Genomic DNA, 13848 nt, shown 5'->3' with positions numbered 1-13848 from the left:
TGAATTTAAATAAAAACTTGAAATTTAAAAAAAAGAAATTTTAACTTTCTAAATAGAATGCAAATAAACAAATGTCTATAAATAGAAAAGGATTTCCTGCTCTCCAAAGACAAGATTAAGATAAATAATATTAGATATATTATTATAGTTACTTACATACTTGATATAGGAAAGAACTTATTTAACAAATATTTATTGAGTTCTTTCCCCTATGTACCAAATAACTTAGGGTGCTTGGCTGTGCAGTATGAATTTTACACTCATATAGATATAAAAACTGAGTTCCCAAGTTACAAGCTCTATGACTTCTGGCAAATCATTTAGCTATTTCCATCTCTAAAAAAGGGGGAATAATAATGCCTTTTTGTGGAGTGAACATTATAGATAAGGGACAATATATGAGAATTATGAAGAACAGTTCCTAATACATATTTGGCAGCCATAAAGAAGACAGCATTAACTAATACCTATTTTTTATCCACAATTTCCTTCTGATGAGATTTTTTTCCACTAAAATTGACATTTACTCCTCAGAGTCACTCATTCATTCAAAAAATTTACTGATAGTCGGGGTATCTGGTGGCTCAGACGGTTAAGCGTCCGACTTCAGCTCAGGTCATGATCTCATGGTTCGTGAGTTCGAGCCCCACATCGGGCTCTGTGCTGACAGCTCGGAGCCTGGAGCCTGCAGCCTGCTTTGGAGTCTGTGTGTCCCTCTCTTTCTGTTCCTCCCCCCACTCAGGCGCACGCTCTCTCTCTCTCTCTCTCTCAAAAATAAATAAACATTTTTTAAAAATTTACTGATAGTCTATTTCATGCCCAGTATCCTCCAGACTGTGGGCAATGATAACATATACACCCTTAAGGAGAGTTCACCAGGAACACAAACATGAAAGCAATTATAAAACCATGGAAACTGTCTAAAACACAGATATGGGAGCAAAAGAAGTAATGACTAACTGAGCGCAGAAGGAAAAGAAAAGACAAAAGGAGAAGGAAGGCTAACCGAGAAGTCACTAAAAGAGTAAAATGAAACTTAAGACTAAGCTTGAAGGACGAATACAAATTGCTGAGTAAACAGGGGGAAAAGAGGAATCTTAATACTTTACATACAGCACAAAGGCCTGACAAAACTTTTCTCGGTGTTTAGATTTAGACACAAAAACAAAGATCAGTTTATAAGAGACTTTAGGACGCCTTTGGTAATCTTTGTTTTTTGATAATGTCTTATCACTAAGGAATTTTGAGCAGGAAAATGGAATGATCATCTTCATAGTTTAGGAAAATAACTGGCAGTACTGAGTAAGTGGGACAGTTAGGCAAATGTGGTTAAAGATAAACCTGAAAACTACTGCAAAGGTTGAGGTAAGAAAACTATAAAAGTCTAAATTAAGACAAAGACATTAGTAATTTAAAAGAAGGGAGATAGGGACTAATTAACAAAACTCATTGAAAGTGCTGATACAGAAAAGAGAAGTCTAAAGATGGCTTCCAATTTTTCACTTAAATTGGTAGTGGTACCATTAACTTAAGATAATTAATACAGTTAGCCAGTTAATTAGCCAGATAATAAGATGTGGAGTTACAATCAAAGAGTTTGCTTTTGGTCATAACACTGATATTTGACAAAGCTGATGGATGAATAAATGAATGCACAGTTGAATGAACGAACTAATCTCAGTGAAGGTCAGAGCAGTTATAGGAAAATTAACTTTAATGTTCTCTTTCCATGGTACATCAATATGTACATATAACAGACAAGTGTCTTTTCCATTCAAAAGAGACCAATGTTTGACTTGATATTTTTTTATTTCTGATTTATATTTTAAAAGAAATGGGAGGAAAATTGCAAACTGTGCATGCATACTGATATTTTGTACATCCACTGAGGTCTGCAATTAGCTAAGACTCAAAACTAGATCTAGAAAAAAATACCAAACAAACGAAAAAAAAAACTGTAATAAGAATTCATAGGAAAATATAACATGATATTTATACAAATATCAATAGTAGCTAACACATATTGAGCACTTACTACATCTTAGGTAATATGCTAATAATTTACTGTGGGCTAAAACGTTACGGAATTTTCACAAGGTCAAACATTTGGTGAGTGGTACAGCTAAGAAAGCAAAAGTTTTAATATAAAGATTTCTTTTAGAAAGGCCAGTTAAACACCTTATCAAAGGATTACAATTTAGCTAGGTCATCTCCTGGAAAAATAAGAAAGAAAAAAAAGAGAGAGAATGCATTTATCTTGAATAATGAAACAGTAAAACAAAGTATTTATGGTTTTCAAGGTTTATGAGCATCTATGTTTTTTTTAAAACATCTATCACTCCCTGGCCCTGTTCCTACCAAGACTCCTTAGAATCAACATATATAGAGCTATTACAAATGGGAATGTATTTCTCATAAGGAAATAGTGTGGAGAGAGAGAGAGAGAGAGAGAGAGAGAGAGAGAGAACAAATGGGTTAAATTGCTTTTTATTGGTTAATGACAATTTTATTTAGTTCTTAGCTTCACCCTAATTTTCCTTATTTATACTCTTCAAATCACTGTTATCTAAACTTGTCAGATGAAAAACATCACCTAGAGCATTTGTTAAAAATATATTCCTAACATGCAAATTATAATTCCAAGAATCTGTATTTATAACAAGTTCCCACTGAAATTCAAAACAGTTTGGCACATTTGGCAAACTCCCCTGGGTGGCATCCCAAATCTAATAAATCAGAATTTCTGGAGGAGAGACAATTAAATTTGTATGAAAATAACTGGGATTTGGATCAAGAAATCAAGAACCTCCATTCTAATGTATGAATTTATTTAGAATCCCTGCTTTTTAAGCTATTTTCCAGGTATATATTAATGAATGATTGATACACCGATATTCTTTCTTTTACATAAATTCTTTTTTAAGTTTATTTATTTTGAGATAGAGAGAAAGCATGGGGGGAGAGCAGAGGGAGAGAGAGAGTAAATCCCAAGCAGGCTCCTCACTGTCAGTGCAAAGCCCTAGGTGGGGCTTGAACTCACAAACTGTGAAATCATGATCTGAGCCGAAATCAAGAGTCAGACACTTGACCGAATGAGCCACCCAAGTGCCCCACGCTGATATTCTTTAAGAGAAACAGTTTTACTATTGCTTCAACATAAAGCAAATATTTTTATTGGACTCAGGTAAAATTTTAAATATATATTTGAAAACCCCATCCTAAATAATATTTTCTTCAATATGTGGCAAAACATACACGGGATCATAAGCAAACAAGAAAACAAACAGAAAGAAGAGGAAATGACATTCCCTCTGCCATATGTGGGCTCATCAATCTCTGTTACGGTTGCTCCTGTGGATAAATATTCCTTTGGATAAAAAGTAAAGTGAGCTCTCAAAGAAGGTGGACAATCTCACTGCCAGGTATCCAAAAAAGGCCCTTGAACCTGTAAGGGATAACTGGCCTTAAACACGTGGAAATAGGAACTCCTATCCTTCTGTAACTTGTTATTTTAAATTCTGGACTTTCAAATGACTGGATACTCTAACACAAAGATAGAGTCCAATAAATAGCCAAGAACATCCCTCTAGAAAAAAACCCAGGTGATAGTGAATTATATCTTATAAATCTAATTATATAACATAATTGCACATTTTTTTATTTTTTATCTTTAGTTTTGAGAGACAGAGAGAGAGAGAGAGCACGAGCTGGGGAGAAGCAGAGAGACAGAGAGAAAGAGGATCCCAAGCATACTCCACACACTGTGAGCACAGAGCCCAATGTAGGGCTCAAACCCACGAACCACGAGATCATGACCTGAGCCAAAGTTGGATGCTCAACCGAGTGAGCCACTCAGGCACCCCTACAGCAGACTTTTAAAAACACGTATCAGGGCACCCGGGTGGCGCTCTCTCTCTCTCTCTCTCTCTCTCTCTCTCTCTTGCTCTCTCAAAAATAAACAAACATTAAAAAAATTTTAAAAAATTCCAAACACATATCAACCTGGCCTCTGAATATCTATATTCACAGGTATATTTCAAGGGCCAAAACATTAACCACAGAGTAATATCTCCCTTCTTGAAGCCAGCATTTTTGAAGAGCAGAAATTAGTGTAACCTTGAATCTCAGGAAACAAGATTCAGGACTACTAGGATCAGCTTCAACTCCCTCAAGAAAAGTCTCTCTGTATTACCAAATCTGGAGGTTTAACACTTGACCTTTTAAAAGAGCTAATTATGGAGGCGCCTGGGTGGCGCAGTCGGTTAAGCGTCCGACTTCAGCCAGGTCACGATCTCGCACTCCGTGAGTTCGAGCCCCGCGTCAGGCTCTGGGCTGATGGCTCAGAGCCTGGAGCCTGTTTCCGATTCTGTGTCTCCCTCTCTCTCTGCCCCTCCCCCGTTCATGCTCTGTCTCTCTCTGTCCCAAAAATAAATAAACGTTGAAAAAAAAATTTTTTTTAAAAAATAAATAAATAAAATAAAAGAGCTAATTATGTATAAATCCATAGTGCATGACATGTACATGTATACAAACTACTGTGAAGTCTGAATGTCCAGTCTAAAACCTTGTTCTGTATCTAAAGCAAATACAGTTAGAGGGAAGAAGAACAAGAAAAGGAGGAGGAGGAAAAAAGGGAAGAAGAAGGGGAAAGACAGGGGAAGATGAAGGGATGAGCAAAAGAGGAGGAGGAGGAGGAGGTAAAGGAAGACCGAGAGAATTTGGGGGAGAGGAAAAGGGAAGAGGAAGAATAAGACAGAACTTCATTAAAGAAAAATTTCTGCAAATGTTCTTCAAACATAATTCCTCAGAACTATAATTAAAGTAACAGAAAGCTCATATAAGTTTGCCTTTGAATAATTTGAATAATATAACTTAAATTGTTTAATATTGTTTTCATAAAAGTGCTAAAAATTGAAAAGACACTGCATTATTCCTATATAACATATAGCAAATTTATACATTACATAGATTATTATACAAAATGACATAGCATACAAAATTATATATGCTATACACCAAAATTTTTGGATCAGTATAAACATACAAGAATGCGTCTGTGGTTGGAATTCTAAGTAAGTGTATCTTCCATTAAACCTGTGCAAAACCCTTTCTCAAAAGGTGCAAAATCTCGCTTAATGCTCATGGATAAAGCTCTAGTTCTCTACAATTCCAAAAATTAACTTAGTTTTGCAGGGTGTAATACTGTGCTGAAAGAACAACAAGAAAAGCTGGTAAGCTTTTGATTTTAAATACATATCACATAGTAAGTAACAACCTAAATGACTTGATCTTTGTTGCCGTGACTGACTGTCTTTCCTCTTCCAGCCACATGGAAAAGGTCTTTGGCATACTGCCCTACAAAGAAGCACTGACCGCAAGGCCTACGCCTTCTTTCTCATTTTATCAATAGTAATACCTCCTTTATTTTTACACCACTAGAAAATCAACTGCTCAACAGAAATTAGCTGTCCAGATAAATATAACCTACTCCTTCAGGAAACTCTTTTTTGGTTATTAAAGCATTATTTTATTCGTTCATCCAACAAATATTATTGTCAGTTCAAAACTCTGTGGCAGGTAAATAAGGGAATACACAGATGAATCAAATACACAGCTTGATCTCAACAGTTACTAAATTATGCACTTATAAATGAGTAATAAAGGTTGAAAACAAATAATTGTTATAAAAAATACTGAAATAATATGCTATGAGAGAGATTATATCTGAGAGCAAGGCAAATCAAGGAAACAGTCCATGGAAATCATGTTACGTAGAATGGAACCTAACGATAACGTGAGATTTGAAGACCTACAGCCACAAGTGAGGAGACATGTAAATGTTTTCATGCCAGAGATTGAACAATTGAAAAGGAAAAAAGTGAAACACACATGCTAGCTCAGTTTTGACACAATAAAGGGTATAAGCAAAGAGCTGAAAATAAAACCCAAATCATGAGGGACTAGACTAAAAATGTTAATTGAATAAATTAGTTGTTAGTAAGAAGCAAATGATCGGTTTGAGCAATGCAATAATATGACCAAGAATATAAATCAGATATTAGGGTGTGAAATCATCTGGGAGAGAAGACAAAGGATCCAAAATAAAGAGAGAACAGTATGAAGAATTCAAGCAGCAGGTAAGGATTTTTTTTTTTTTTTTTTTTTTTTTAAGAAAGATACATTACAGAGATACAAAGTAAAGGACTGGAAAATTGAACTGGTAAAGATCAAAAAGGGGATGAAAAACAAAAGTGACTCAAGTCCCCACTATCAGGAAGATGGCAGTTTCTTAATCTAAACAAGGGATTTAGAACATAATGGATATAGGACTGGAGATGCAAATTCGGTGTTAACATATTCTGAAGTTGAGAGGCCAAACAGACATTCCCATGGCAGTAGCGTTTGGTAGAGGAGAATATAAGAAAAGAGGCTTGGAGATAAGAGTAAGAGTGGAAAGCTCTCATAAAACTGAATAAAAATTCCCGGAAAATATAAGCTCCACAAAAGCAGGAATGTGGTCTGTTTTGTTCACTGTCACATCTCTAGTGCCTACAACAGTGTCTGGAACTCAGGAAATATTCAGTAAGTATTTACTTTAAGAATGACATAGAATAAATCACAATGAGCTACCAAGTGAGACACACACTGCAAGAGGTCAAGAGCCTCTTTTTATGTGAAAAGTTAGAAAAGTAAAAAGAAAATGCAGACAAGGGGAAGAGAAAAAAAAAAGCATCATGAGTCATTAGAAAATCAGTAAGAGAATATTACAGAAGTCGTAACAAGTGAATTTTAAGACAGTGGGAATTGTAAATTGTGTGTTCCTCAATAGAAATATTTACTTATATCTACCTTACGTGGTTGAAAATCGTATTTCACACAGTGCTGAAAACCTTTTCCTTTAGACTTCAGTGATGTAACTATTAGACAGTTGCCAACGAAGTGAGCAGAGTAACCAACTCCTTTGCTAGTACGAAAACTGTAAAGAAAATAGAATTGTTTAATATTCTCTGATACAAAGAACCATATATCTAAAAAGCATTATAAAAATAATATAAAACATTACTTTAAAATAAAACTCATTTCAGGGCACCTGGCCCCAAATATAGAATAAACACTCATTTCGTGGCTCAGTCACGCATCCAACTCTTGGTTTCAGCTCTGAGTCATGGTCTCACAGTTTCGTGAGTTAGAGCACCACCTCAGGCTCTGGGCTGACATCACCTAGTCTGCTTGGGATTCTGTCTCTTCTCTCTCTGCCCCTCCCCTGCTCATGCTGTCTATCTCTCAAAAATAAACAAACTTTTTAAAAATCTGCATATAAAATAAAAACTCATTTTCCTATAGAGTCAGAAGGGGTATTACATGTACCAAATAAAGACTAAAACCTTTTAGATTTAAAACTAAAATAAGTAATTTAAATTGAGAAAATAGAAAACTACAAAACCTATTGATATTTCAATGTAAAATATAACAAATACACAAAAACAAACTAATATAAAATCTTACCAAGTAGATTTCATTTACTTTCAAGGACCACCAAAATTAGCAAATACAGAAACCATTTACAAAGCTACTGTTTCAAAAACAACTTGCTCTCTAATTCTATTTTATCTTTCAAAATAGCTTACAAATTAAAATTAAAAAAACAAAAAAGAAAAAGAGCCAAGTCTGATAAATGATGTAGGTAACTAAACACAGGAATACATTTTTAGTCAAAAGAAGAAAAAAGATGTATCTGTGAAATAGTTACCTTCTTCTAAGGGGGCACACCTCCTAGCTGTAAATTGTACTCCTAGCATAAACTGTAAATGCTCTCCAAAATGATGGTCTTATTGAAATAAATGTATGATCTGCCAAATGACCATTCTGAAGTTCAACCCATTTATGTTTGGAGGTTCAGATTTTTGTTTAAAACCCTCTCATTACTACCCATACGTAATCTTTTGTAACAGAGCTGATAAGCTATTAATAGCTCACATTTTTCTATACTCATATTTCTGAACCAATGTACAAAAGCACTTAATTATTCTCATTAACCTATCTGATAGGTACTGTTATCATCCTCAATTTATTAAAGTTGAAAACACCAAAGCACAGGATCAATAAGTAAGTAGTGAAGATTAAGGCCTCAGACAGTCTTATTTCAGAGCACTGCAAATGTTAAATGAGGTAACACTTACATGTAAACACTTACAATGCCTAGTATATACTAAGGCAATCAATGAAAGCTTGATGTTCTCACTACTGTGCATTATTGGCAAACTAAAATTTCTAAGCTATCAGTCCTTACAGGTCAACCTACTGTTGGGTTCATCAACCCATTCTGTTAGTTATCTATCAAATAATTAATTTTATTATTTGATTGTATTTTCTTACATCATAGTTATTATTAACATTTTAAAGCATACCTTAATTATGCTCATAGAACAAGGACAGTAAAAAGGCAAAGTAAATAAAATCTGGAAGTACTCTCTTTTTTTTTCCTCCCCCTTATCAGGGATTAGCATGTACACTAACAACCTCACACAACGAATCGGTATTGACTGATGTGTAGTGGACAGAGAAGGTTTGTAACCCTTAACTTTTAAACTGTAATTGGAAAAAAAAGTAGTGAAGCAGGTTGCCTAGAATCAACAGCAAGCAATACATAAATAAAATAAATTTATGTAATTGTATCTTTATAGTTTTAACATATACAAATATAAACACACACACACATCTTCTACTTAATATGTTGCCTTGATACTCTTACGTATTTATAAAACTAAAATACTTAAGACAAAAGTACTAAAATTGAATATATTACTTACCAATAAAGATAAGGTTTATCCTTATCAACATTAATGTTATTTAATGGATCCATACGAAACCAAGTATTTAGGGTGAAGCCATTCTGATAAGGCCACTTTGCAATAGGAGGCAATGCGATTGCCTACAAGGCAATGGAAAAAGATACAAAAGTATCAGTTAAATAAAATGTGACAGTAACTAATTTCAAATATAACCTTTACAAATCAAAAAACAATGAAGGTATAAACATCAGAAAATCATGGACTTATCCCCTGCCAATGGCCTTAGCAACTTCTGTATCACCAGTTTCATCATTCAGTCTACCAGACCCTAAATTAGAACTTAAAGACTGCATTAAACTAAGAGATACAGGGAAGAATTTGAGCCAAGCTGCCCTTCAAGTTTCTAGACCCATTCTTTCCACCAGAAAAAAGGCAGGTCGTCCAAGAGATCATTTGTTATTATCTCCACGGTAGCATGAAAGAGCCCTAAATCACATACAGTTGCAAACACGAGTGAACCAAAATACAATGGAAAAAAAAATCTCACAAGAGAAAACTCTAACCTTGAGTGATAATGAAATAATAATAGTCTTTAGTCTTGCTACCACTCATACCAAACACACACGTGAGAGACTCTAGAATAGCATTTTCCTCAATTTCATTGTGGACTTCCAGTAATTCCATGGATAAATAAGGATCTCTATTATGGGCAATCTCTTCAACAAGACAGTTAGCTATACTGAAAGACATTCTCTTAATTAAATTTAGTATATAACATCTAGAATAAATGCTTTAGGGACCTGAAATCTCTCATTTCTAGCCCCTACTACTATACTAACCAAAGCCTTCTATAAGTGCACATTGCATCACTAGCCTTTTTCTACTCTTTTGAACTAACTAATGCATACACCCTCCCTTAATCAATGCACAAAAGCTAACTTTGTATAGTACTGCCTTTGTGCAACCAGGCACATTTACTTCCAAAGCATTTGTGCCTGATCGTAACACTTATTTCCTTCTAGTCCAATTGTGTTAATGGCATGTCTTTGGGGATACCTTAGTGATTATGGAGTCAAGCAGTCTTTACTCTTCCTCCCTATTTCCTTCTACAACATTCTGGTACCCACAGTTGGATGTCCCTCACTGTGCCAAAATCTATATCCCTCACTGTCCCCTAGTCTAACAGACTCCAAAATCTGCATTCCTATTTTTTGTGATTTGCAAAAGAAATAATTCTGATGTGTAGATGGAATGCTTTCAGTAAACTCACGAATAGAAAAATTCACTATTCCTAAATTAAGCAGATTCATGAAACATCATAATCATGAAAGACAAATCTAAATAAGTATATCCATAAAGGTCACAGAGCATATAAAATGTCATCTTACATTTGTCATTCACCTTTATGTGAATCCTGTGTACAATTCCATTCCAAATTGCTCATATGAAGGTAGCATAGCTCATAGAAAGGCACCTCCACAGTATAAAATGTACTTTAGAAGGCCTAGTACATATGGTTATTTTAGAGGGAAAGTAAGCAGTGTCATTATTTTAGCGATCCAAAGACTGGTCCAGACATTCAACAGTGGTCCAGACAGCATGTACTCTCTAGTTACTATCACGCTCATCCAGAAGTAAATGATCAAAAACACTATAATGGTAATAAGGATTTTAAAATCAGCTCCTATCTGAATTTTTCAGCAGTTCAATAGCAGAGGTAACATACCTGGAAATAAGCCAATCTGTTGTTAAAAAACAAAAAAACAAAAAACACTGCACTTAAAAGTCAGGAAAATTTTAGTTCAAGCTATGACTCTGCTTTTGACCCTTAACAATGTTACACTGTTGAGGCTGTTTCCTCAACAAATGTAACAACAATAATGTCATTTATCTTATATATAGCTTGTATGACTCAAATAAAAAACAGTTCCTTCTTTGCTTCCTCTTCTACAAAGAATATAGTCTTAACTGAAACTACTCTTTATGAAAATGAGTGATGCAAGGAAAACCAAGAAAGAGTAACTGATAAGTGTTAAGTCCATCAACATCTCCTGAATGTGAACAAGTCAAACATACACTACTAACAGCATATAAGCAAAATCTTTTGTGTGTGTGTGCATGTATGCGTGTTTACATACAGATAGAAAATATTCATAGATTTCAGGTAAATGGTCGACTGGCTAAAAAATGAATGAGGTGCAACCTTACTGAGGCAATTCAGATAATTTATTAAAACAAAGTTTTAACACTGTTTAGCTGTAAATAAGACAGCAATTGCTCATATTTCTGTCAAAACACCTTGCCCTTCTCTTACCCCTTAAAGTGAGATCTACTAGATGTCAGATCACTAACAATTTTGTAAAATGTATTAAAATAGATCTACATATGTAAACAGAATTATTACATCTAAGAAAACTGGTACTTTCTTGCGGACAGTGACAGTTTTTCTCTGTCACATACCACAATGTACGTTTGATATGTGTTCTACCCTAACAATCTGATGTGTAAAATTATTAGCTTTCATCTGGAAAAAGATTTTTAACTTTCCTATTTTTGTTTCTCAATTTTTATTTTTCCTATTTTTGTTTCACAATTGTGTTAAGATTGGAAATTGTAACTCTAAAAAAAGGTTAGTAACGAAATATTAAGAGAAAATATGAAATTACAGGAATGGCTGATGAAATGGAAGACTACAAAGATGCTTATAATAAAAACCAAGGAGCAAAAAACATTTACATGATGTTTTTTAACTTATATAGTCCTTAAATGACATATTATTTCATTACAGTCTCATAGTAACACTACTCCATGATAAAGTACTAGTGATTCACATGAAAGTAAGCCAAGAAACATTAAGAGACCAGTCCTCTACAGTAATGAAGTAGAGGATCCGGAAATCAAAACCAGTTCTTCTAGTCAAAACTTATACATATTCTCTACAATCCTACAAAGTAGATTAAGAACAATGAAATCAAGCAGATTGAGACAGTTCTTTGAAAAGAATAACAAAATGGATAAACCTCCAGCTAGGACTGATCAGGAAAAAAACCCTCCAGTATCAAGAATGAAAGAGGAGATTAAACAGATAAGAAGGGGATATGATGATAAGCTTAGGCCAGTATATTCAACAACTTAGATTAACTGTACAAATTACTTGGAAGACACAAACTATAAAGCTCACTCAAAAGGAAATAGAAAAGCTCCCTGTATCCATTATAAACATTAAATTCATAGTTTAAAACCTTCCCCAAACAGAACTTCAGACCTAGATGGCTACCATAGTGAATTCCAGCATACATTTATAAGTAATATGAATTCTACATAAACTTCTTTAAAAAAAAGAAATTAACAGTTCCCATCTCATTTTATAAGAAATTACCCTATCACCAAAAGCAGAGAAAAATATTATAGGAAAAGAAAACTATACCCCCAAATCACTCATAAAAATAACTGCAAAGTTTCTTAGCAATACCTTAGCAAATCAAATCCAGTATTGTATTAAAAGGTTAAAACATAGTGACCAGGTAGCTTTTATCCCAGGAACACAAAGTTTGGCTTAACAATGAAATGTCAATCATTATATTTTACCACACTAGTAAAGATCAAAATGAAAAACCATACAATTACTTCAATAAAATCAGAAAAAGCATTCAGCAAAACTCAACACTAATATCAACATATTGGCGATTTAAAAACTTCCGTTACATGGGAACAGAAAGGAATTTCCTCTACCTGAAAAAGGACATGTCTTAACGCCTAATTACTAATACCATACTTAATGGTGAAATACTTAAAGCTTTCCCTACAGCTAGAATGAGCCAAGGATATTACTGTATTAAATACTGCACTAGAGTCCTAGCTAGTACAGTAATGCAACAAAATGAAATAAAAAGGTATACTGATTGTAAGCTAAAAAAATATTAATAATACTGGTTTTATTTACAAAAATGTCTGTAAATAATCTTAAGGCATCTACTAAAAACCTGCTAGGACTAGAAAGTGAATTTAAGCAAGGTCTCAAGATATAAGGTCATTATACAAAAAATAAAATACCAATTGTATTTCTGTATGCTAGCAAAAATCAATATGGATATTTATGGATAAATTTAACAAAAGCTTTTTAAGACATGTGTGCTAAAAACTATAAAACACTGAAAAATCAAAGAAAACTAAAGTAAGAGTTATAATGTGTTTATGAATTGAAAGACTCAATATCTTCTCTCCAATTATTCTACAGATTTAACACAACACAATCTAAATCACAGTAAGCACTTTATAAAATTTGACAAGTTTATTCACACGCATGTACATGCTATCTGGAGTAGTCAAAATTATTTTAAAATGAAGAACAAAGTTGGAGTACTTATATACAACCTGATTTCAAGAACTACTTACTATAAAGCTATGAAAATAAAAGACAGAAAATCTGATTTGGGCATAAAAGCTGAAACAGAGGACAAAGGAACCAAACACAGAGTTCAGAAACAGATTTACACAAACATGGCCAGATAGTTTTCAAGAAAGGTGCCAAGAAAATTCGAAGTTAAAGGACTATTTAACAAATGATTATGAAGAAATTCAATAATCATATGCAAAACAAACAAAACTTTAACTTCCAACCTTCCTCATAGCATATTTTTAAATGTTTGTTTATTTATTTTGAAAGAGAAGGCACAAGTTGGGGGGGGAGCAGAGAAAGAGGAGAAACCCTCATATCATATTTTAAAAATTCACACAAAAAAGGATCCTAGACCTAAATATAAGAGCTAAAACAAAAGAACTCTCAGTAGAAAGCATCAAAAAAAAAAAAAAAAATGTTGTGACTTTGGTGTATACTGATTTCTTAGATTACAAAAGCATATGCCATAAAAGAAAGAAAAGTTTAATTGAACTTCATCAAAATTAAAATCTGTTTAAGAACTACTGGTAAGAAAATAAAAAGAAAAGCCACAGATTGGAAACAATATTTGACAAATACACATCTGAAAAATTAACTTATACCTGAAAATACATAACGAACTCTTAAGATAATAAAACAACCAATTTTTTTAACCAG

General features: G+C 33.6%; 1 protein-coding gene across 10 annotated transcripts in view; it reads right to left on the bottom strand.

Annotated features, from left to right (window-relative positions):
- NBEA (neurobeachin) overlaps nucleotides 1-13848 on the bottom strand; it is a 689863-nt gene that overhangs the window by 591529 nt on the left and 84486 nt on the right. For all 10 annotated transcript variants that reach the window (XM_040448178.1, XM_040448180.1, XM_040448182.1 and 7 more), the window contains exons 5-6: nucleotides 8811-8932; nucleotides 6850-6976 (exon numbers count right to left, since the gene is read on the bottom strand). In XM_040448178.1, coding sequence (XP_040304112.1) covers nucleotides 6850-6976; nucleotides 8811-8932 — 249 coding nt within the window. The remainder of the gene's footprint in view (nucleotides 1-6849; nucleotides 6977-8810; nucleotides 8933-13848) is intronic.

The sequence above is a fragment of the Herpailurus yagouaroundi genome, unplaced genomic scaffold, assembly GCF_014898765.1.
Source record: "Herpailurus yagouaroundi ecotype Mexico unplaced genomic scaffold, PumYag 197, whole genome shotgun sequence".
Classification (NCBI taxonomy): Eukaryota; Metazoa; Chordata; class Mammalia; order Carnivora; family Felidae; genus Herpailurus; species Herpailurus yagouaroundi.
This window is presented reverse-complemented; position numbering and strand designations above follow the sequence as displayed.